Source organism: Schistocerca cancellata, chromosome 1 (genome assembly GCF_023864275.1).
Source record: "Schistocerca cancellata isolate TAMUIC-IGC-003103 chromosome 1, iqSchCanc2.1, whole genome shotgun sequence".
Classification (NCBI taxonomy): domain Eukaryota; kingdom Metazoa; phylum Arthropoda; class Insecta; order Orthoptera; family Acrididae; genus Schistocerca; species Schistocerca cancellata.
This window is the reverse complement of record NC_064626.1, coordinates 1,086,597,407-1,086,624,010: the sequence shown is the minus strand read 5'-3', so window position 1 is coordinate 1,086,624,010 and position 26,604 is coordinate 1,086,597,407. Positions and strand designations below refer to the sequence as shown.

At 40.0% G+C, this 26,604-nt stretch overlaps 1 protein-coding gene and 1 long non-coding RNA gene across 5 annotated transcripts in view; one reads left to right on the top strand and one right to left on the bottom strand.

Moving 5' to 3' along the window:
• The window catches only part of LOC126091182 (S-adenosylmethionine synthase), a 32,042-nt gene extending 16,651 nt beyond the window's left edge, over positions 1–15,391 (bottom strand). The window contains exons 1-3 of one of the 3 annotated variants that reach the window (XM_049907042.1): positions 15,256–15,391; positions 548–810; positions 267–344 (exon numbers count right to left, since the gene is read on the bottom strand). In XM_049907042.1, coding sequence (XP_049762999.1) covers positions 267–344; positions 548–665 — 196 coding nt within the window. In that variant the 5' untranslated portion in view covers positions 666–810; positions 15,256–15,391. Of the gene's footprint in view, positions 1–266; positions 345–547; positions 811–5,656; positions 5,681–15,255 lie in introns of those variants that run through there. The other 2 variants (XM_049907043.1, XM_049907041.1) reach the window with 2 other exon arrangements.
• Positions 15,392–15,540: 149 nt separating this feature from the next.
• The window catches only part of LOC126091219 (uncharacterized), a 206,571-nt gene continuing 195,507 nt past the window's right edge, over positions 15,541–26,604 (top strand). For both annotated transcript variants that reach the window (XR_007521265.1, XR_007521266.1), the window contains exon 1: positions 15,541–15,701. This is a non-coding gene — a long non-coding RNA (uncharacterized LOC126091219). The remainder of the gene's footprint in view (positions 15,702–26,604) is intronic.

The following is a 26,604-nucleotide window of genomic DNA, read 5'->3' as shown; positions in this document are numbered from 1 at the left end:
TTAAATACAAGATTTATGTAGGCTGCGCGCTTGACTAATATCCATAAAATTAACTAGGAAACGTTATCTCGCTATCTGCACGAATATATTATATGCTGATCAAAGAATGAACAAAACTCGGCAAATACAATTTATTCCTCGCGCATCACCAATAACAAACAACCATCACCCTCCACCCCCCCCCCTTTATTAGCATGCATGTTTGTTGTCCAACGAAACCTTGTGAATAATACAAATGCATGAACAGCATGCATATTGTTACTTACCACAAGCAACTTTGGCATCAGGATCTTGCCTCAAATGAGCGTCCAGAATGGCGTCGCTGATCTGGTCGCACATTTTATCTGAAATTAGTATTACATATTACCGGAAGAATATAGTTCCAATTATATTCAATAATATCGCGAACGACTTCATAGCGCGGTCGCCCACGTTTCATCGAATATTCACTTTACCGGAAAAGCGTATAAGATTCAAGCAAACTAAGTCCGCCATGATGAGCACATGGTTTTAATAAAGTATATAACAAATTGAGTCTCTCTCTTACCTGGATGGCCTTCCCCCACAGATTCCGAAGTGAACAGGAATGTATCCTCCAATATTTCCGGCTCCATGTGACCATTCTGTTGATAACCATTTATGTACGGCGATGAAGTCTCCGGCATTCTGAACCTACTATCCAACTCTCTTACCGCGTCAGAAGCTACTTTGGAAAAGAGGTTTACACCACGCGCAGATCCTGTATTTATAACCTCGGCGTGATCACGTGATAGAATGCTTGAGTGGGAGAGATGGCAGCCCAATGGTTGTCTGTGTAGGAAGAAAAGAACATTTCAAGCATGTAGTGCATATTATGATTTTTAACAGTACTTTCTGTACGCGATCTCTCTACTTTTTTTTTAACTTAACGTACTTTATCCGAACTTTACTTGGGGTTATGTTCGATGTGACCGAAGTAACAGCTGTGGTTATTTTGTTCTGTTGATGCGTCTGACGAATTCTGTTAATCAAAATTAATCCTCCACGACTACCCGTCATATGCGACATTGATCAAATTAGATAAATTTTATGTGAGAAATATTTATTGATACAATTATGCGTTTGCTTAAATAACTTACGCTGCTCTGTAACCGTGAAATACTGTGTGTGTTCCAAAGATTGTAACAACGTTGAGAATAAATAAACCCCTAAGCCTATTCGAGGTATAAGGTACACACAAAACTCAACAGAAAAAAAAATATCGTTCAACGTTGTATAAAACTGTCATGATGGTAAAAAAAATACGTATATATGCTGAATAAAATTCACACTTCTTTGAACTGAATTATACAAATAACTGAATTTTGCAAAAATATCTCTTACTGCGAATGAAACCGAATCTCAATTTAATAATAAGGTTCGCCACAAAATGCAATAAATCAGACAGCTTAATATGAAACAAATATGAAGGGGGGATGTTGACTTTTTATGATTCTTTGATCACAACACAAATGTACGTTTACATGGACAATAAAAATTGCATGTTGCCTACATACCATCCGGGCAAATTGCAGCCATATACGCTGGAACTTTATCGTCAATTATTTCCGATGTTTGTCACACTTTTCAAGGACACATTATTGTCACAAAATACACGCACGCGAGCTAGCAGAAAGAGGTGTGGCTCTAGTGCTTTTACACTACACAAAACAATTGAAAGAACAATATTAAATAAAGCTCCCAAAGATGGATTCGAACATTTTCTACAATTTTACCACACTGCACAAATTCGAATATCTCGCACAAGCAATTGGTCCGAGAAATACCAAAATCAGCACAAATACGAGTATAATTTCGTGTGCGTACTACAAACAACTAACAATAAATTCACAAATTACACGTAGAATAATTTGTCCCCTATAAATTACAATATTACAATGCTAATTTATAAAATACATGGGACATTATATACAGTATAATAAAATATTCGCAGTCTTTGTTTCATATCTCATTCTTCCACAAGTCCACATATGCCCTCGCTATTTCGCTGCATGCCATCAGGTCTTGGGCCGTGCACTCTCTTGGCTGGTTTATTAGCAGACATTGAAGCAGGAGGTTCATGGTCTGGATGTTCCCTCACGGACACAAAGCACTTTCACTAATTCCCCACTTGTGCAGATTTTTGTTACATCTGCCCATTTCTGAACGCAAACAGTTCAGGGTTTTCATCTCCCCCACTCAAATTCCGCACCTGATGGCAGCACTTCCTCGGAATCGTGGGCATATTCTTGTTGTTCCTCCAGTCTTTTTCTAGAAGTTTTTGGTGGATCTATGAGTGGTTGGGTTGAGTGGACAAAACTACTACTTGACTTAAGGCGTTATGGTAGCATTTGGCACCCATGTAGCGGATGACGTTGATCTTTAACCTGTTTAGTTCGTTCAATTCTGCTCTGTATTGAACGTCGGACATTTGGTGGAGTAATTCCTGATAAGGAGTATAGGTGTTCTACTATTGTTGGCTTAAGACATCCAGTAATATGTCTACACGTCTGGTTCAGGTCAGTGTCCAGTTTGTGTGGCATGACCGCTCCTCCCAGACAGGACAAATACGAATGTGTACAAGTTACAACCACGGCGCCCTATAGCTCTGGTCGTAGATCAAATATTTATGGAAACCCTGGTTCTCCATTACTCTGAATAATTACCATCAAAGTAACAAAACCGGTTTTAACAAAAGCAAAGATATGTTTTCGTCCGGCTGAAAGAGAGATGTTAATGGTTGCGACTAAATTCTGCCGTACAATACTGCTCATTTAAACGCACCTTGATATGAATCAAAACCGTACAACACTTGGGTTACACGATGCAATGTTCATTAACCACACATTATCTGGTTGCAGGGCCAGCATCCAGTCCAATGATAAATAGCATAGAATATTACAGACGTGCCGTACTTTTCATCCAGTTCTCTTATGAACCAGTGAACAATGAACAAACGCAATGTCATTGTTGAAACGCAGATCAAAAATTCATGGACTCGTTTTTGATCGATATTTTTAAATCGGCACTCGTGCTTGAAGCTACGAGCAACGGCACTGTTTACTTTGCTAATCAGCCTATTTTTCGTACGCTAACATTCCTTCTTCAGCCTATCTTCGATATTTTTTTAAAATCAATTTCCTACATACATTAGAAAACACTTTCGAGACGGAAGTGGCCGTGAGTAAAAGCAGCCAATTTCAAAGGAAATAAATGTGCAATACCTATTACTGGGTGATGCTGTTTTAGAATGCGAATGCACAGTAGCAAAATTGAAACGTTGAAGTTAATGAGCGGTGTGCCTGAATTGGGAACGTGTCTAATCCTGCTTTGTGCAAAAGCAAGACAGCAAATAAAAACGTTACCCCTCGTTTCTAAAAATTGACTCTCCGTCTCCAGCCGCCTTTGTCCAGCATTTTCTATCTGCTGAAAAACAAATACTTCGAGAATACCAATGGCGGTAGGATTCTTGTCAGTTGCTGCACTGTTGTCGTCCAACATTCATCTTACGAAAATAGGCAAATAGTGCTGAAAATCTCATGTGACGCTGCAGGCAGGATAATACTTTTCTTGTACAGTAAGTCATCGACAGATGTATAGGAAACTTCGTGCGTACCACAGGGAAGTCAGTTGGGTACCTTGATGTTCATGTTTCATATTTATGGCCTAACATATATTTCCAGTGATCTCTGATTTTTGTAGACGATACAGTTATCCACAATGAAGGACAGTCTAAACTAACCTGCACTAATACGAAGTGAGACTTGATCAGATTTCACAGTGTGCAAAGTTGAACTTTAAATGTCCAGCAATGCAAAGCTGTGCTGCTGACAAAACTCAAAATAAACTAGGCCTATGAGTACAATATATCAGCGGGTCACAGCTGTAATCAGGATGTAACACTTAGTACGGAAATGGAAAGGGACAATCACATAAGCTCAGTTGAGGTTAAAGCTGGTAACCGACTTCGATTTATTGTTAGAAAAGTTTGTGGAAAGCAATCAGTCCATCGGAGAATGCTTAAAAATCTCCCCTGTAATCCATCCAGAATATTGCTAAAATGTGTGGGACCTGTTTCAAAGAGGACTAGCAGGGTATATCTAATGTATATAGGAAAGGGCAGCACGAATAATCACTTAATTTTTTTTTATCTCCAACAGAGTGTTCCAAAGATGCTGAAAGAACTGAACTGGCAGACACTTAAGATAAAGGGAAACTATCCAGAGAAAGTCTACAAACAAAGTTTTAAGAACCAGCTTTAAATAATGAATATTGTAACTCCCCACACGTAACTTCCATTGAGACAGTGCAAAATTAGATTACAATACATACACAGGCATTATAATCATTCTTCCCACACTCCACAAGTGAATGGAATTAGGAAACCCCTAACAACTGGTACAATGAGACAGTTTCTGCACTGCACTTCATAGTGGGTCATGAAGTGTAGATGTAGAAAAGCATGTTTGTCTGCACTCTTAAATGATGTCCATTCAGTTAAGTGTAAGTTTATATTCATATCTACATCATCTGCTATGCAACTGATGATCAGACATATTTATATATATTTATTAATTTCACATTTTTGTGAAGGCAATAATACACTGAAGTGATGACCATACAGGGCACTATGCATCATTGTTTAGTACATCTTTGTTTCCTTGAATTATGTATGTGATTACTTTTCTTGTGAAAGTATGTTCTGCTATGAAATTATCCACCTAATGGACGAATTTGAAAGTAATGTAGGATAGTTGCTACGATAAAGCTAATGTTTGCCAGTGTTGGAGGTGGGCAGGAGGATTACTGTGTTATTGTGTGTACATTATATTTCTAATTGTCCAGCTTCTAAATAAAGCAGTTTGATTTCCACACATGAGAAAATTAACCATCCTTCGTATTTCCTTATAATGTCCCAGTTTTTCTGATCATATTAAAGTAAAAATATGTGATTTTTTTTTGTTTCTATCTTCATTGTAGAATGATGGTACTGCAATACTGTGTCTCCATTGCTTATTGTTCTCCTTCTCACCTTGTACATGATTCATGCTTTTGTCCATTTAATAACATTGGTAGCATAGAACACCTTCAACTCTTACTTTTTTAAATATACTTTCAAAAGTTTTATTTACATTCCAAAAATGAAGGAGATTACCTCTCATCTTGAAAATATGTGAATGCTAAATACGTGAGAATGGAAAACACAATAATAATAATAATAATAATAATAGCTGATTTACCATCTTTTTAATTTCTACAGTCCAAACATAAGCCTGCATTTTTCTGCCATTATTGGAGGAGGGGGCAGACAAAGAGGACACTTGCCCCTAAGAGAGACCTTGAATGCTAACTTCTTATTCATTACAGAATGTTCACATACTTCTAAAAAAATAATTTTGGGTGATTCTGTTTATACTAAATGTTGCCCACTGCAATGAGAAAGAATTACTTTAGCAAGCACTACATGATTGATTGGTTCTCTGGCTATTCACAGTACATTATATGCTTTGCTTGGCACAGCAGCAGTTTTGCAGTTATGGCAGATACACAGCTTTACAGAATATTACCAACATAAAAAAATCAAATCTTTTATCTGTTACTTCCCCATACAGTTCTTATCATGCATCATTATGCTTACCTAGAATCTGTCCCTGGTACCCAAAAGATAATTTGCTTCTCCTGCTGCGCAGCTTAATCTTAATAATACCTCGCCTGTAGACAAAGTAGTTCTGTTAAGGCTTTATGAGACTATATTCAGTTTTAAACTAAAGAGCAATCTTAGTACACACAAACATATGGCCATGCCATACGGTGTGTTCCAAACTTACTTCATCTATGGATCCAAATCCACTAACTGCAAAGAAGAAATAAAGGTTTTTGTTCTAGAGGAAGAATAAAGAGCTGTGACATTTCAAGGTACAGAAAGATGTGCTCCCTAGCAGCTGGGGTCTTCAACTGCAACACAGTGGAACTTGCAATAATAGAGTACAAATTCTGCAGTCCAGTTGCCCGATAATGTCAGATGTTTGAAATCAATGTATGATCAGTCCTAGGCTGTTAAGAACCAGATTGAATAACATTGGGGGGAGGCTACAACCCTGTCTCTCTCCCTTCCCAGCCACTGCTTCCCTTTCATGCCCCTTGACTCTTCTAACTGCCATCTGGTTTCTGTACAAATTGTAGAGAGAGCCCTTTGCTCCCTGTATTTGACACGTGCCACCTTCAGAATTTGAAAGAGTATTCCAGTCGACATTGTAAAAAGCTTTATCTACATCTACAAATGCTAGAAACATAGGTTTGCCTTTGCTTAAACTATCTTCTAAGATAAGTCGTAGGGTCAGTATTGCCTCACATGTTCAAATATTTCTACGGAATCCAAATGGTTCTTCCTTGAGGTTGGCTTCTACCAGTTTTTCCATACGTCTGTAAAGAATTTGCGTTAGTGTTTTGCAGCCATGACTTATTAAACTGATAGTTCGGTAATATTCACATTTGTCAACACCTGCTTTCTTTGGGATTGGAATTATTATATTCTTCTTGAAGTCTTAGGGTATTTCGCGTGTCTCATACATCTTGCTCACCAGATGGTGGAGTTTTGTCAGGACTGGCTCTCCCAAGGCTGTCAGTAGTTCTAATGGAATGTTGTCTACTCCTGGGGCCTTGTTTCAACTCAGGTCTTTCAGTGCTCTGTCAAACTCTTCATGCAGTATCGTACCTACCATTTCATCTACATCCTCTTCCATTTCCATAACATTGCCCTCAAGTACCTCACCCTTGTATAGACCCTCTATATACTCCTTCCACCTTTCTGCTTTCCCTTCTTTGCTTAGAATTGAGTTTCCATCTGAGCTCTTGATATTCATACAAGTGGTTCTCTTTTCTCCAAAGGTCTCTCTTAATTTTCCTGTAGGCAGTATCTATCTTACCTCTAGTGAGATAAGCCTCTATATCCTTACATTTGTTCTATAGCCATCCCTGCTTAGCCATTTTGCACTTCATGTCAATCTCATTTTTGAGACGTCCGCATTCCTTTTTGCCTGCATTTACTGCATTTTTTTATATTTTCTTCTTTCATCAATTAAATTCAACATTTCTTCTGTTACCCAAGGATTTCTACTAGCCCTCGTCTTTTTACCTACTTGATCCTCTGCTGCCTTCACTACTACATCCCTCAAAGCTACCCATTCTTCTTCTACTGTATTTCTTTCCCCCATTCCTGCCATTTGTTCCCTTATGCTCTCCCTGAAACTCTGTACAACCTCGGGTTTAGTCAGTTTATCCATGTCCCATCTCCTTAAATTCCCACTTACACATGTATCCTCCCTATAATAGTTGCAAGTCAGAGCTAACATTCTCCATTTATGCAGCTCCTGAATTTATTTCTCTATTACTATGTTATTCCAGTACCAGTACTATCTATTACTTTTCTGTTTTATTTGTTTATAACCTTAATTCTGTTATAAGCAGTTTTTCTAGCCCTTTATTAGTTGTTCTTAGCTTACCTTACATCAGTGAATTAATTTTATCTGGAAATAACAGTTTGTTGGGCTTTCACTTTGCTGCTTTCTCTACATAATCTTTCATTCCAATTCAACATTGTACAAGGTTTTTTCTGTAACCACATGAGTAGAAAATATTTGTTCATTACTTTCCTTACTATTACCTTTAATGACAGTATAGCTCCTGATACATTACCTTTTCGATTGCTAAAGTATTTACTGCCCAGCATCCCTGCTCTTTTTCTTTCCATTCTTCTGTGTAACTTTTTAATAAATTCTGTGTGTCCCAGTCAACAAATTAAAGAAACACATTATAAAGGTGATTTACAGGAACAATTAAAATTACAGTCACAATGAATTCACTTGAGGAAATTAAATTTAGAAGTAGACAGGCTGACTGGCCAGCACTTCCAGAGGAGTGCGTGTGGTTTGAGGTTTTCGGGCACTAAACAGCGTGGTCATCAGCGCCCAAACACACAGAAATAAGAAACTTCCAGAGGAGAAATTCCAATTACATTGATAGACAAAAGCAGGAAAAATCATCCTGGCTTGGGAATTGTTAGTTCCTTCCTCAGACAAGAAAATATTAGAAGGGAAAGGTTACTCAAACACCAGGTTGAGACTCAGCTGTTGTGAGAAAGGAAAAGAAGTTTTGTGTTCACAACATGGGGTCTGAATGACCTATCCCTCTATTCTAACCCTTTCCAACCTATCCCTTTTCCTCCCTGAGTAACTAACAGTTCTCAAAGCTGGGTTACTTTTTTCCTACTTTTGTATGTTTCCACTGTCAATATTTAGAATTTCACGTTAAGTAAGTAATGGCGAGCCATTGTCTCTCCTTGTGACCGTGTGATAATTCTCTTGCATTTTCCTCAAGAGAAGGCAGTACATCAAAATCAATCTCAGTTCATAAATTTTAAATAACGCTCACATTCCCCTGTAACTCAGTAATTTCAACTCTTAAGTATTTTACTAACATCACTGTCTTCTCCCCTTCTTTTTTAAACAGCTGTCAAACTTATTGCAACCAAAAATGGTTCAAATGGCTCTGAGCACTACGGGACTTAACATCTATGGTCATCAGTCCCCTAGAACTTAGAACTACTTAAATCTAACTAACCTAAGGACAGCACACAACACCCAGCCATCACGAGGCAGAGAAAATCCCTGACCCCGCCGGGAATCAAACCCGGGAACCCGGGCGTGGGAAGCGAGAACGCTACCGCACGACCACGATATGCGGGCTATTGCAACCCAACTGTTTCTCTTTCAGTGTGTTTTCCCTTATTCTACTATTTCATTGTATAGTTAGAATATTTTCTACATCATGTTTATTTTTAAATCCGTATCCTTCATCAGTGGTGATTCTATTTTGAATGGTTTACAGTTGTTAATGGCAGCAAATGTCCATTACGCATGCAGGGCATTTGGAATGCTATACGGTATATTAGTTTTGATACATTGTTTGCTGCTAACACAAGCTGCTTGTCTACGGATAAGGCAAAGCAGCTAGCCATGCAGTAATACACGATTACCTGGCCATGTAGATGGTTCTTTGGTTATCATTGTCATGGACAGGCCTCTCCCTGTTTGGACACAGATCTGACTGCAGCATGGTACATCAACAAGTGGAGCTTCATATGGAAATGCTGTCTAAAAAATTTCTGATTACTTTGTAAACCTTGAGGACTTTGCCTCACAATAATAGTTTCTTATAGTTTAAGTGGCAACTTTTGAACCTTATACTTAGTCCAAAGTTACATGATAATTTATTGGTGGAGGGCAGCTTTTCATGGAATAGCTATCTGTATCCAATGAAAACAGTTTGGACACGAGCTTGTTGACTGGGTTAAACAATTTTGAATTGACAGTGACAAGTTTGTAATTTTTCTCATAGAAAAATCATAGGCATCTTACATGAGAACGATATTGTACAGTACTTTTCAATGATTCTGGTGAATATTTCAAGTAGTTTTGCTTGCGAAGCTGGATTAGATTCATTAAATGAACACTATCAGCCGTAGTATGGCCATATTAGGCAGTCTATGTGTGGAAAAGTTTCATTAGGAACTGATATGCAAGTAATTATTATGACGTTTAAACAAGTCTCAAAATCTTATACTTCAAGAAACACTAACTTTATCTCTCTTTTTTGTGGGAACTGTACTACAGGTTATGTTCGTAAAATTCAGTTTCTGCAGTGATCAGAACTATTACAGGATAGGAAGTAGTTTCTGTGGAGATTTATTAACTGTTCTTGTAAGTGAAACTGATATGCAATGAAGTGAAATACAACTGCATAATGTTACACAGAACAAATCAGTAAGGAGAAAGATGTTGAATAAATCTAGAAACAGGTCAGTCCACTTATGTGTATTTCATATGCGTTGCTTTGTTAGCTTAAAGGAATTATACTACAAAGACAAAAGAACATTTCATTACTGCTCACGTCATTATTGAAAGAGTGTACCATCTTAGAAGGTGAAATGAATTTGTTGCATCATCATGGAAAAACATATCCAGGTACATTCCCCAGGTAATTTGTGGAAACTGCAGAAAACTTATGATGGTTTAAATCCATTAGTGACAACCATTTGTCCAGTGTCATCTCACCCACAGAAGCTATATTGCACTGTGGATGTTAGCAGAAAGCATTTGAAGTCTAAGGGAGTGACACTGCAGTTTCTTTAGTCTTTAATTATTTGATTTTTCTTTTAGTCTGCTTCTCCTCTACTGAAACAGCCTCACTGCTTTAGCTTTGTCCCTTCCTGGTGTAATATCTCATTTTCTGTAATCATCTGAAGTTCAATCTATTCTTCACTGGTAAATTACACAATGCAATCCACAGTACATTTTAGTCCATTTTGTGATTTCTAAATTTTTGTCTAAGAATAATGTTCTTTTGAATGTGTAATTTCTCTCTCTCTCTCTCTCTCTCTCTCTCTCAGATTCACCTCTCGATATTCTTTGTTTTTAGGTTCTGTTTTGCTTTCACTTGTTTCAAACATGGGTATGTGACTCAGTATCATGAAATATATTTCCAGCACAATATACTTCATAGCAACTCACTCCACACCCCACTTTTTTCATAAGAATTCCAAGACTGGTTGTACATCTGTTGCAATAAATTTTTCTTGGGCAGATTTTTTTTCGTTATTTGTATTTCACTTTACTCAACAACACAAAGTGACATGTCTCCATACATCAGATTTATCCACAACATTAACACTAAGAGCACTTATCAGATGGATCTGTGGGTCCCACAACATACAAAAAACAAATTTAAGGAAAATGGGCACTGAAATTTATTGGAACACTGTCATACAAAAAAGGACATCTAAAATTATAATCAGACTAGGACCTATTACTATATGGGGGCAGAAATCCACAGAATAGTAAGTGTAAGAGAGAAAGGTGAAGATTTTTTAAAATCCTGCAGAAAATATTTGGACCTATTGGTGGGGGAGGAATGTAGGAATGATGATCAGATGTTTTAGAAGCCAAGACAAGGATGGTTATTTTAGGTGAGGGGCACTCAATATCACAGCAATCAGCACCTTGACGAAAAGCCAGCATGGTAATCTCATGGGTTGGGATGAAGACTGTCCCCACATGCATAGCAGGTTTATAATGCATTAAATTCTGCCTCCCATCCCCACCAATTTAGGAATGAAGCCTGAGAGTTTGCGAAGTTTCCTACTCTTGTAACACTGGAATCAGTATCGGCGAGGATTGTGGATGGATCTCAATCGAGACTGAGGGCTCCTGATATCAGTATATAAGACACATTGCCAAAATATGCTGAACTGAAAGTGGCACAGCACAAGTCTCCTAGCCAAGGCAAGAAGACAGATGGGCTGGCCACATCTATAGGAGATAGGAGGGATCAAGACAGGTGAATGTGAGAGTAGAAACCCTTAGGACAAAGACCTTTAAATAGACTGAAAATAAGATGGTGAGAACAGGTGCTTGGAGCAAGGGAAGAAAATGCTAAGGGCAGATTGCTGTGAACATAAGCAGATCCAGGGAGAGAAGGGTGGGGGTGGGGGTGGGGGTGGGGAAGGCAGCAAATGGTCGTTCCCACCTATCTTTTCCCCAGCAACACAGGGATAAGTACTAAGCAGCACAGGGATAAGTACTAAACAAACCCCACAGCTACATAACTAAGCTTACAGAATAGGCTACATTTCACTTTTCATTGAAACCAAGTGTGCTCTGTAAATCCCTCCAGTCTTTTTCGCAAATACATCAGCTCCTGTGCCATAAATGTCCATTTAATATCTTGTTCCATTTAGCATGTAGAAACTTCAATGGTACACTGGTTTTCATAAATAATTCAAAATAAGATATTTAGATGTATATCACGATTGATGCTATGAATTCTCCATAAATTTAATTTCTACTCCTATCCCATGCTTCAAAATTCTGAGCACTGAAAAATCCGTGAGAGTTCTTATATTTGTATTCACTTTTCGTAAAGTGGGAACTCTTGCTTGATCTTCACTTTTCAGAGTGGTTGGTGCTTCTCAACTACAAATTCGAACTTTAAAGTGCGTACGCTAAGTGGGCATGGCGAAACAAAACTACGTTAATTACTATACAAACGAGACGCAGCAGGCAGCAGTATTGCCACACATGGCTGATTCACATGCAATTCGTTTGAGCGCTTGGGAATACAAGCAACCGGTAACCTAGCGCCATGTCTATACACATTGTATCTGTTAATACAGATCGCGCAACCTGGCGATGGATTCTGCGACATTGTATTGTATTGTATTGTATTCGCCGATTGTGAGGCACCAAGATGAACAATTTTTAAAAAATCGGTAAACATATGGGAAAGGCTTATAATTTAAAGAGTGACAAATTTGTGTTGCAGAAATACATACTGCAAACACAGAACAGAAATTTTAAGCACGTACATTAGGAAATCATGCAAATTTAAGCCCGCCCGGCTAGTCGCGCGGTCTTACGCGCTGCTTCCCGAGCGGACTATGGTCAAGGTCCGGTGTCCAGGTCATTCTGTGGACTGTTTTTAAGGCGGTTTTCCATCTGTCTCGGCAAAATCTGGTTCCCATATTCTGCCTCGGTTACACTGTCACCGATTGCTGCGCAAACACTCTCCACGTACCCGTACACCATAATTACTCAACCACGCAAACATTGGGGTTACACTCGTCTGGTATGAGACGTCCACCCTCCCGCCCAAAGCCGGGGGGGGGGGGGGGGGGGGGGGGGGGGGGAGGAGGGTGACCACGAGGGGGGCCGAACCGCACAATAACCCTGAGTTCGGTGTGGGACAGCGGTGAGGTGGGTGGACGCAGTGAAAGGTCTCCGAAACGCACCTTCGTACGGTTTGTGTTAAACTGTCGAAAACCTTAAAACGTTAGCGCATAGAAACTGTACCTTTTCAACTATGGGAGCAACCTATTGATCATGCTGCAAAACCCTTAATCCATGAGCTATATTTAGACTGCAAGTACTGCAATATTAACAAGATTCGTTTAAATTTTACGTAAGGCAGCGGGAGCGTAGTATGTTACCTTGGCTGATTGAGTGGATCATTTTTTTAAAATTAAGTCACATGAGGAGTTTGGAGGATTAATGTTTGTTTATAATACAGGGCACATTCTGTATATTAAGGAAGCATTGATCCACTACCTTCTTCCCTAATTAAAAACCGCTGATCCACTTAGTGTGCTCGTACAGATAGATTTCGCGTTGCCAACGTTAGCACACTACGCAGTCTCTGCCCGAAGTCAAATTTTACCCAAAATTCAAATTAAGTGAATTGAGATACCTTACATTAAAACCATGCTGAATAACAAAAATTTAACACTTTTCCCAACGCCAAGATAGGGGGAAACCTGTATCTTTTCTGAAACAGTAATGTCTTCAGAGAATTATGTGGGAACTATGTTCTGAGGGCTTAATAGCCCAAAAACTGAGGAGCCTGACAATGTATGTGTAGCTCCTCAACGAACTACTAGAACGAAAAATGGACACTAATGATAGGGGATTTTGGCTTCTATGAAATTTCCAAATTTGTCGAGTCCGAGGATGTTAATCTACGTATTATCTTCCAAGATTAAAGTTGCTTAAACAACTTTTTATAAAAACAGAAATGACATTAAAAGTTAATAACAGCCCTAAAGTATTTCTCAGTTTCAGGAATAAGCACTGAAAAGCGAAATAAATAGTTCAGAATGGTATATAAGTCGCTGGTTACTACCTAGCGAAATGTTTGCGTCAGCCTTATCGCTGCAGTTGCCCATGCAGAAAATGTAAAATCTCGCTGTAACCTGAAATTTGCAAACAAACTGGTCGACACTTCGTATTTCTCGTACCCCGATACTTTACCTAAAGTCCAGTTTTTTGTTTTTTCCAGCACAAGCTCCCGGGCACAGAAGCTCAACCAAAGCTTACTGCTTGCGCAATAACGCAACGTGTGGACACGAGAACGCTCAGTTAGTTCTTTCCACAAGTTTTGTGCGTGCCCTTTTATTTCCTTGTGGCCATGATTGCGTACGAGGAGGAGGGGGTTGGGTTGATTTTGGGGAGGAGACCAAAGTGGGAGTCGTCGGATTAGGGGCTCTTTCAAAGGAACCATCCCGACATTTGCATGAAGCGATTTAGGGAAATCACGGAAAACCTAAATCAGGATGGCTGGACGCGAGATTGAACCGTCGTCCTTCCGAATGCGAGTCCAGTGTCCTGACCACTACGCCACCTAGCTCGGTCGCACGAGAAGGAAAAAGGCACTGTGGTGTGGACACATCTTGGCCCTATACACATACTAACCCATGTTTTATGAGTCATTGACATTTTGGGCACTGTTATATATCGAAGTTAATCAGCAGGGACTGAGGGTTGAAGATGATGAAAGGGAGGGGCAGTTAATCATTTAACATCCTCAACAGAAATAACGTTAACTGAACACGGTTTTTGTACCTGACGTCGCTGTCTTCTCCCACATTTTGAAGTATTTACTCATTTTCACGTTTCAATTCTTATATAGCAATACGGTGACGACTTTATGAGAGGCTTACATGCATCGATACACAGTTATGAAAAGTAAAAGTAGCCCCTGAAGAAAATGGAGGAATTCTAAGCGTTAAGTGGAAATACAGCTTAAATGAGTACGAAAATCTTAATGAAGCTAGTGCATTTTCATCTTGAGAGGTAGACAGTTTTCCTCCAACTTTATGGCATTCAAAAACATACGTCCAAGAACTTTCTTATTTTTTTTTCAGCGTGAGCTTTTTGATCAGCCTCTTCACCCGAAATGTGTACTTCCGACATTAACAGTCACTAATTGCAGTTTCAAAAGACAAATCCATTCCTTAGCCTTTTTTTATATAACTCTCAAACTTACGGCCGTTAAAGGAAAAACTCCGATTGTTGCCCTACAATTCAATTTTCACTTCTGAAATATTGCCTACAAACACAAGGAAAGCATGCTGATCGAAGACAGTTTGCACCCTATAAAAACAGAACCGTTAAACGACTGTACAATGTATTTGGTACGACGGATCAATTCGAAAATTAACTTCTTATGAATACTGAAAGTGAGTATTAACTGCCGCGTCTTTTTGGAAGCACAGATCGAGTGTTCCATCTGACAGTATAGCTAGTTTCGTCCTAGCCTTCGTTCCTAACTCACCGCACATCATTGACTATATGTAAACTAGTACCGGTGTATCACTTGGAAAGATGTAAGCTCACATGTACAACGTACCAATTGCTTGCGCCCAAGTCGACGTCCAACGACGAACTGTGAGCCGAGTGGGATCGCGTCGTCGTTATAATCTCTGGCGCAAATGAGGCAACAGCGACGCAACTCCTTTATTGCGCAATCGCCTGCACACGAAGACTGCACGTGAGTCTATATCATTCTGTTACGATCTTTTTGAGAGAATTGCGACTTCCTCCCCGCCCTCGACCTCTAGCCACTCCCACTGTTCTAAAATAAGTGTGTATACATATGACAGTCGCCCAGTTACAATACAGTGCAGCGTGACTCGTGCTTGCTCTTGTCCATAAGGTGGCCTGGTGCTTGTGGTGGGGATACACCTTGGGGCCAGTCGCTGCGCCATCTGGTGAAGTGTTTCGACAACGTTTTACGGGGAAAAATTGCGCCTGGCAGAACAATTGCAGTAACGAGATTGGAGCAATCACTCAATGGTTAGCACAACAAATGAGAGAATTATTCGCACTGTTTTCTAGGTGTGGATCTCATTCGTTTATTTTATTTATTTATTTTTCTTTCTTTTGATTTTGGTAGTCCGGTGAATAGTTGTCCAGCACCAAACGCATCGAAGTGTTCGTATGCGCCGCAAATGGCATCATTTCGTCCTTATTTTCGAATTTTATTTAAGGTCAACGAAAATTATTTCAAACAGTTTTTACGGACTTAAGAAAAAATCTACTTAAAATTTAGCTGGTGAGTGATCATCTCCTGAAACACTGTTTGTGTTGACAAACCGAGCGTAGCCGGAAGTCTAGGTCAGATTCGAAGATGACAATCTCGTTGTGAGTTGGTGAAGCCAACGAATATCAGTGTGAAATAAAGACTGTGGTAACCGATTAATCAGTAGCTGATATTTATCTTCGCACGCCATATTTAAGGCACTTTTCGTTATAAAAACTAAAATTGCAAGTGTATTCAGAAAACTTACCGGTCTGTTAGCTACTAAAACCGCTCCCACGAATATCCTGGTCCATGTTACGTACATATTTCGTACTCAAAACATGAAAATTGCAAAAGGGAACCAAAATTTCGTTACATTAGACATCTTCACGCAATTCCTTTAGGTATTCACTGTTAAAGAGCTAATATCCTAAGCTCATTTCCCTTGTTAGAAGATTTCGTTATGTTTTGGAAATTATCCATAATTCTTTATAGTGGAGATGGGCCAACTGGAAACGTTAAGCCCAAACACTGTTACCCAAAGTAAGATATTTACGATAGGCTACAGATGTGGTGGTTGTTAATTGTGACAACTGAATCCATCAGACGCAGTAGTATTAAGCAGGTATTTACACAGAGTTAGTTCTGTAAATAATGGTACTTACCGCGCGATAAATTTTGTTTTTAACGATTGTTGGGAGATGAAGCTGAGCCAATAAATATCGAGAAAACATATCCAGGACACATGATGATGATAAGTTGAAAGTGACTATCTAGATGCCTAGCATCGCTAGTACGTGTCTTCTTCATGTGCACATCACTTGTCTCTGATAAGTATGTCTCTAGGTGTTATACTTTCTTTAAATCTATATCATTATTTTTTTTAGATAGTGGCTAGAAATTTAGTACAACCAGTTCAGTAGTTACCCTTTTCTGTAAAGGGAGCAAAATTATCGCTTGTCTTATAGAATTTAATCGGAAAAATAACCTTGCGACATGAGTGTCGCAAATACTCCTTATTAAATCACATTGTAGCGATAACATTTGCCCCTAATAAGACACCATCGGCTGAAGTTAAATTAAACATACTTGACCTTGTTTCCGATGGATTAAGTCACTAGTATCAGTTCTTAAACTGAAAGCTAAGACTTGTTACTGAAATATTTTGGTTGAACTGCGTAGTGATTTTACAGATTTCATGTTTTATTTTCATATGGTTCATCTATGTAACTATAGTCTATTCGCAGAAGCGAAAAAAATTTTACTATTGGCTGATGAAAAACTGTGTCTTTTGGTAAAGAAAACAGGTTTATGATTATAATATAAGAAAGGAAATCGCTACTCTGTCCTACCTCCCTTCGTGTTCCTTATTTTCGAAGCTGTTGTTCCTTGGAACGTGTAATCTGCGCTGAAATGAATTTAATAAGCAAATATAAAATTAACAGTTTACTTGAGATCTTTCCAAACTGGGTGCCCGTACACTCGGAGTGTAGCGTAAGCTGTAAATTCAATATGTAAAACAAATGAAAAAGTTCGGATAAAATTATACAGAACACCCTTCATTCATTGTAAACATAGATCACGTGTCAGATAGGAGGAACTAGGAGATCTGAAGAACTGCGCTATAAAACGTAAGTACCAAGAATCAGATCTATGCAACTACTGGATTTCAATTGAGCAATATTACCCCACCTACGTAAAAGAGCAGTCATCGTTTTTCAGCAGTTTTGTACAACATTTTCGTGTGAGTGTATTTTCTATTTTGACATACAAAAACAGTTAAATGTGCAAGTTTGAGAAAGCTGAGGAAATACGTGTGAATTTGTCCTATATACGAGCTAATATAGCAGATTTGTAATTCTCGTCAGGCCCACTATAGACATTGAATTCGTAATAGTATTGAAAAGTTTTGTATCTGTGGAAAGGTGTTTAACGTACGACTATACTTTAACGTACGACTATACTGCACTCAGAAATTAAATGTGAAAACTGATATTGCTTTAAAATATAAATTGCTTCAACAGATTCTCTTTTGTTAACATCAGTGATAGCCTTGTGAAACCCTGTGTTAGAATGATTGTCGCCACGAGAAAAAGTTTGGAAAGTTTTGGTTTATTGTATTGTACAGGAGTGGAGTACAAACCCTCATCCGCCCTTTATGACTTGGGTTATAATGATTTCCCTAACGACAGACGAAATGCCAGGATGTCTACTTAAAATGATCAACGGTCTCAATCCCTTATTCCCGTCTACTTGGTAATGCTGCCTCTGTAACAGTGTTAGCGTGTCTTACAACTCGAATTTTACTTGGAACCTTCGAGACTATCTGGAAGAAAGTACATGTTGAAACACAGTGTAAGAACTAGTATCAAAATGAAACATAAGAACAGGATTCAGTTATTTGTGTGCTATTTTATTACCGTTGGGCACATTTAACGAGTCCTGTTCTTAAGGTACGTTGCTTCGTTGTAGCTTTTTGAAATTTTCTATTGGTGTTTGGTTACATAAACTTTAATAAGTGATGGAGCTGACGATTAAAAATTTGGGTAATAGCTGGACGTAACACATTACGGAAACTGGCAACAAAAACAGTATTTATCGAACAAAAGGTAGAGATAAGTAGAAATACTCGAATTTCTTCTGAAACCATATTGCAACATAATCTAGGGGTTATACCAAAGCATCAGCAAGGCTATATGACGCCTTAATGTATTTGTAGGCTACGAATTCTAAAAAGTTCTTGACGACTCTATAAGATGTTGCATTCGCTGACGCAAGAATGTTGATGATACTAGAGTTTCGACAGAACTCTTGAACAGAGTGACTTGCTGATTGCGATACTGTGGAGTTGACAGGGAAGGTTTCGTGAAGGAATAGGCCGACGTGCTTTATTTTCACATGTATCAATACCTAAAATTTTCACTTAACTTCCGGAGAATGAAGTAGTATGAAAACTGAAGATCTCGAACATGGGAAGGTTTCTAGAAAATTACACACAATGTGTATCACAAGATGGTTTTCAGTTGCTTCTTAAAGGATAGATTACCTTGAGGCCTGACCGAATGCAGTAAACGTTCCAGACAGGTGAAGGTGCGTATTCGCAACCTGTGTGTTTGTATTTGGCATTGGATCGTGTGGGCTCCTGACTAAGGCTGTTGCCAACAACAAATCCTACATGATTCGTGAGTCGACAGATGGAATCCGCAACCGACGGGCAGTTAGGCAGTAAGGGCAATGCCCCCACCCACCCTAAGAAGAAAATAACAGAAAGACAAACTTCCCCGAATACCGGAGAAAACAAAGGCAACAGCTCCCCCCCCTCCCCCCCTCCTTTCATCATTTCACACTTGTATGGCCAGTCTGCGGACCTGTGTTCACATCATAGTGCTAAGTGAAATACTCACCAATGGTGAATACATACTTCGATTTTACATTTTGTTAATTACGACGCTGTCATCTGTAGCTGAGTGGTCTGCGCTGCGACTGCCATGCAGAGGATGCGGATTCGATTCCCAGTACAGGGAATTTTTTCCTTGTTGGAAGGATTAGCACTGGGTGCACTTAGCTCGTGAGGCCTACTGAGGAGCTACACGACCGATTAGTAGTGGTTCTAATGTCAAGAAGCTCGACAACATCCGCCTCTACACCGCATCCAGTGACGCCATTGACAGAGGATGACGCGACGATCGGTCGGGCCCGATTCGCCCATGTAGGAGCAGAATGCGGAAACTTCATTATTATTATTAGAATCTGAGGCATGCTAAAACTGTGTGTGTGTGTGTGTGTGTGTGTGTGTGTGTGTGTGTGTGTGTGTGTGTGTGTGTTTGGAGGAGGGGGGGTGGAGACGCTAATAACTACAAGAAGTCTGGATGGGGTGTACTTGTCGCTCTCATCCCCCCCCCCCCCCTACAGACACGCCGACGATAAAACATACTTTGAAACACAGCCTACCACACGAACAAACTGTGTCCCTCGCCCCAGAATCCAACCTGAATGCCCATCTGTGCCATGATGTACTGCTATCCAGAAAAAAGTGTAACTAGCTTGACCACCTTCTGCATTATCTTCGTAAAATGAACGTTGGTGCCCCCATCGTACGGTATGGGTGTTGAGTACACTCAGTGAGTATAGTACGATCAGGATCTAATTCAGTTCAACTGGGTCTCACGTATCGGGTAACTTGAACGATGGCTACTGCCTGTCGTATTCTGAGGGGAAAGGGAAGGGTATGACCATTCTGTTCATAGATCAGGATATGAAGAGGCTCTGCACACATATTATTCATTAATTACTGTCAGCTTGTCACGGAATATTTTAATCTCATCTGTCCATTGCATTTGCGTGGTTGTGAATATGCTATTAATATCTGATGTGTCACGTTTGTGGAGCAGAGGAATGTTGGACGAAGAGAGTAGCTGAGAAAAAGGAATTGGAAAGTTCTGGTTCATAGTAATAAGACGTGTGGCGGATGAGCAACTGTTACTAATTGAGCAATGTACTCTTTGTTTATTTATAGGAACGATACATTGTCCAATGAATCTCTTATAGGTTAGCTAGATTCTGAATAATTGATGTTTTCAGGTTTTGCATTATCTGCAACATAAAAGTATAAGAAAGCTTTTGTCCACGGTGAAATATGTAAAGAAGAAATTGTGCACAGCGAAAAATCTCTGATTAGTCTGATGCGGCCCGCCAAGAATTTTCTCCCGCGCTAACCTCTACACCACAGAGTAGCACTTGCACCATTAGTTACTGCTACAGTTCTGAAAATGTCGTACATCTTTCCCTTTTTACATTATCTAACGCTTTTTCTAGGTCGACTTAACCGATGAACATGTCCTGATTTTTCTTCAATCTTTCTTCCATTCTCAGCTACAACGTCAGAACTGCATATCTTGTGCCTCTACCTTTTCTATAGCCAAACTGATCGTCATCTAACAGTTACTTAATTTTCTTTCCATCCTTCTGTATATTTTCCTTGTCACCAACTTGTATGCATATGAGGTTAAGCTAATTGTGCGATAGTTCTCGCTCTTATCTGCCCTTGCTATCTTCGGTATTGTGTTGATAATATTTTTCAGAAATATTTGCTTTCATCACTAGTCTCATAGATTCTACACACCATGTGAATAGTCTTTTGGTTGCCACTTCCTTCAATTATATTAGAAATCCTGGTGGAATGTTATGTATCCCATCTGCCTTATTTGTTCTCAAGTCTTCCAGAGCCCTGTTAAATTTTGACTCTAATACGGGATCATACTGGGTTCCATGTGTCTCCCATATCGACTCCAGTTTCTTCTGTCACGTCATCGGACAACTCCTAACCCATATAGTGGCCTTCCATGCACTCTTGCACCTACCCACTCTCTCCTCTGCGTTTGCATTCTCAGTGTTAGCATCCTCGCTTTTCTTTTCATCGAAGGTTTTCGTGACATTTCTATATGCTGAGTCAGTCCTCCCAATTCTTTTCCATCTCTTCACACTTTTTCTGCAGCCATTTCGCCTTAGCTGCTGTGCACTTCTATTTATTTCATTCCTAGGCAATTTATATAGCTGTAGCCTTGTCTTTCCCTGGACATTTTTTTGTTTTTTTCTTTCATTGATCAACTGAAGTATTTCTTCTGTTACCCTAGGTTTCTTCACATTTACTTTCCTTTTACCTATGTTTAGCAGTCCAACGTCTGTGATTGCCTTTTTTAAAGATGTTCACTTCTCTTCAACAGAACCTCCTCCTATGGTATTTTTTATCGCAGTATCCACATCCTTAGCAAAATTCAAATGCTTCTCATCAGTCCTCAGTATTTCAGTATCTCACTTCCTCCCACAGTGATTCTTCCTCACTATTTTCTTAAACTTCAGTCCCGTCTTCATCATTACTTAATTGTGATCCGAGTCACTATCTGCTCCTGAGTACGCCTTACAATCCAAATTCGGATTTTGGTATCTATGTCTGACCATGATGTAATCCAAGACGTAGACCAGTGGAAGTCTTGCTTCCTCCGTGCATGAGCAACGCCAATTCGCCGCTACTAGATTTGAACAACAAAGAGTAACACTGGAAAAGTGTTAGTTATTAGATATGGCCCATGTGCTCATGTGAGTGGGGGAAACAATTCACTACCTGGAGGAAGTATGGGAGACGTATTTTTGCCTCCGCATCGGTGCTAGAAACACACATACGTTATTTTCTACGTGCTGCCGATGTCTGTGCCACTCATTGGTAGATCGCAAACGTTGATAGTAGGCGTCAATGGCACGAGAGACTACTAGTGAAGCATGCAGAAATGAACACCGGCAGCAGGGACTATGTAACTTGATGAAAAACTATAGCTCAGTAGGCAAATAGGTCTCCCACTGTTGCAGTAGTCGTGGCATGAAATCTGCGCTCGCCTACCTCAATCCGACATGAACAAGATTTTATACACGTCTCTAGGGCAGCGCCTATGTTGCCATAGCTCTGCAGACAGCTATTGTTTTCACCTGCAGCCGTTTGCATTTCTCAGTTGAAAGCTGGCAACAGTGCTGCAAGCTGTCAAATGGTTCAAATGGCTCTAAGCACTATGGGACTTAACATCTGAGATCATCAGTCCCCTAGACTTAGAACTACGTAAGCCTAGCTAACCTAAGGACATCACACACATCCATGTCCGAGGCAGGATTCGAACCTGCACCGTAGCAGCAGCGCGATTCTGGACTGAAGCGCCTAGTACCGCTCGGCCACAGCGGCCGGCTTGCAAGCTGTCAGGGAGTGTCTTACATGGTCTCGACTGTAGTTTATTTTTGTGTGATGACATTCAAGATGCCTGGTATCCCATTTTCACATGTTTACACGTATTTACATGTTGTGAACATTGTTTTTAACGAACGGTGCTGCAGAATTTCGCAAGAAAAGTGTAAATAAATGTAAACATATAAAGGCGGCGTGAACATAAATGAATGTACTTTCAAATACACGTGTTTTGAAGGATAATTTACTGACGTGACGTATTGGGGAAGCGGTGCCACACACATCAGTGCGTTGCTCCATAAACATTAAGACTATGCGCTAGGAGTGGTCTTGTTGCGTCATGTGATCGGCGATCCTCGATCTTATGTTTGTGAATTACGCCTGTGAGACATCAAAGATTGCACTTTCGTGGTTTAGAGGGTCAGTCTTCACATCTAACCTCAACACACCACATACGTCTGGGGCTCAAACGGGCGAAAAATAAGCAATTAAAGAGGCACATCTATGACTGTTTTAGAACGTTATACCCATCAGAAATTGTCTCAGCAGCCCAAGTTGAGCCTTGGTTAAATTCCACATGTAGGGGGTAGTTCACGACGATTGACCAGTAGAACAGATGGAACTAAGAGAATTAACAGACATCTACGTCTACATCTACGTGATTACTCTGCTATTCACAATTAAGTGCCTGGCAGAGGATTCAATGAACCACCGTCAAGCTTCTCCTTACCGTTCCACTCTCGAAAGGCGCGCGGGAAAAACGAGCACTTAAATTTTTCTGTGCGAGCCTTGAATTCTCTTATTTTAACGTGATCATCCTTTCTCCCTATGCAGGTGGATGCCAACAGAATGTTTTCGAAATCGGAGGAGAAAACTGGCGATTGAAATTTCATGAGAAGATTCCGTCGCAACGAAAAACGTCTTTGTTTTAATGATTGCCACACCTATTCACGTATCATGCATGCTTGTGGCACTATCTCCCCTACTTCGCGATAATACAAAACGAGCCGCCCTTCTTTGAACTTTTTCAATATCATCCGTCAGTCCCACCTGTTACGGATCCCACACCGCACAGCAATAATCCAGAATAGGGCAGACAAGTTTAGTGTAAGCAGTCTCTCTAGTACAGTAGATCTGTTGCACCTTCTAAATGTTCTGCCAATGAATCGCAATCTTTGGTTTACTCTACCCACAACGTTATCTATGTGATCGTTCCGACTTAGGTTATCTGTAATTGTAATCCCTAAGTATTTAGTTGAATTTACCAAGCTGCGACATTGTCACGAATAAAACAGTGACCCGTATATACAATGAGTTTCCTTTAATTTACGTCTATGGTCACAAATTTTTTTGTTAACAGATTACCGGTGTCGGTCTGTAACGGCGATCATCAGATCTGTTTTATAAAATGTAAGTCCTAATGTACTGCCACTGCAAAACAGATCTGATGATGGTAATTACGGACCGAAACCGGTAATCTGTTAACAAAACAAAACAAAAAAAAAAAAAAAAAAAAAACAAATTGTGACCATAGACGTAAATTAAAGGAAACTTATAGTTGAATTTACAACCTTCAGATTTGTGTGACGTATCACGTAATCGAAATTTGGCGGATTTCTTTTAGTACTCATGTGAATAACTTCACACTTTTCTTTATTCAGGGTTAATTGCTGTTGTGAATTGGCAGGAGCCAATTCACGGAGTTTGGAGGAAGCCGAAAGGCACGCGATTAAGCTCACGCAGGCTGGCGTGAGGTCTGGAACAGGTCAGAGAAATAAGACTAGCAAAACAAGAGTAACTGGTAGAATACTTAACTTTAATCCACAATGGGTGAACATCTCTCGTTACTGTATAGGCTTCACAATAATAATTATCAAATGCTATGGCGCCTTGCTAGGTCGTAGCAAATGACGTAGCTGAAGGCTATGCTAACTATCGTCTCGGCAAATGAGAGCGTATTTGTCAATGTAGCATCGCTAGCAAAGTCTGCTGTACAACTGGGGCGAGTGCTAGGATCTGTCTCTCTAGACCTGCCGTGTGGCGGCGCTCGGTCTGCTATCACTGACAGTGGCGACACGCTGGTCCGACGTATACTAGCGGACCGCGGCCGATTTAAAAGGCTACCACCTAGCAAGTGTGGTGTCTGGCGGTGACACCACAATTGCCACTTTTCGCACCACACAGATATCTTATCTACATCATTTCGCAATTCTGTTTGGTCATCTGATGACTTTACAAGACGGTAAATGACAGCATCATCTGCAAATAATCTAAGAGGGCTACTCAGATTGTCTCCTATGTCCTTAATATAGATCAGGAAAAATAGAGGGATTATAACACTTCCTTGGGAAACGCCGTATATTACTTTTGTTGTACTTGATGACTTTCCGTCTATTACTACGAACTGTGACCTTTCTGACAGGAAATCACGAATCCTGTTACAAAACTGAGGCGATATTCCATAGGCATACAGTTTTGTTAGAAGATTCTTGTGAGGAACGGTCTCGAAAGCCTTCTGAAAATCTAAAAATATGGAATCAATTTGACATCCCCTGTCGATAGCACTCATTACTTCTTAAGTATAAAGAGCTAGTTGTGTTCGGCAATAACGATATTTTCTGAATCCGTGCTGACTGTGTGTCAATAAACCGTTTTCTTCGAGGTACTTCATAATGTCTGAATACAGTATATGTTCCAAAACCCTACTGCAAATCGACGTTAGTGATATGGGCCTGCCGCGCGGGATTAGCCGAGCACTCTGGGGCGCTGCAGTCATGGACTGTGCGGCTGGTCCCGGCGGAGATTCGAGTCCTCCCTCGGGCATGGTGGTGGTGGTGGTGGTGGTGGTGGTGGTGGTGGTTAGTGTTTGACGTTCCGTCGATAACGAGGTCATTAGAGACGGAGCGCAAGCTCGGGTTAGGGAAGGATTGGGAAGGAAATCGGCCGTGCCCTTTCAAAGGAACCATCCCGGCATTTGCCTGAAACGATTTAGGGAAATCACGGAAAACCTAAATTAGGATGGCTGGAGACGGGATTGAACCATCATCCTCCCGAATGCGAGTCCAGTGTGCTAACCACTGCGCCACCTCGCTCGGTCTCCTCGGGCATGTGTGTGTGTGTTTGTCCTTAGGATAATTTAGGTTAAGTAGTGTGTAAGCTTAGGGACTGATGACCTTAGCAGTTAAGTCCCGTAAGATTTCACACACATTTGCACATTTTTGATATGGGCCTGTAATTCAGCAGATTACTCCTATTTCCCTTTTTGGATATTGGTCTGACTTGAGCAACTTTCCAGTCTTTAGGTACGGAACTGTCTGTGAGCGAGCGGTTGTATATAATTGCTAAATATGGAGCTATTGCATATGCATTCTCTGAAGGGAACCTGACTGGAATACCATCTGAACCGGAAGTCTTGCCTTTATTAAGTGATTAAGTTGCTTTGCTTCACCGAGGATATCTATTTCCATGTTTTTCATCTTCGCAGTTGTTCTTGATTGGAATTTGGGAATATTTACTTCGTCTTCTTTGGTGAAGGAGTTTCGGAAAACCGTGTTTAATAACTCTGCTTTGGTGGCACTGTCATCAGTGACTTCACCGTTGTTACCGCGCAGTGGAGATATTGATTGCGTCTTGCCACTGGTGTGCTTTATATATGACGAGAACCTCTTTGGGTTTTCTGCCACATTCCAAGACAGAGTTTGGTTTTGGAAATGATTAAAAGCATCTCGCATTGAAGCACGCGCTATATTTCGAATTTCTGCAAAACTCCGTCAATCTTACTTAGGGATTTTGCATTCTTTTAAATTTGGCAAGCTTTTTTCGTTGCTTCTGCAACAGCGATCTGACCCGTTTTGTGTACCATGGGGGATCAGTACAATCACTTATGAATTTATTTGGTTTATATCTCTCAATTGCCATTGATACTATGTCTTTGAAATCATTCCAAATGT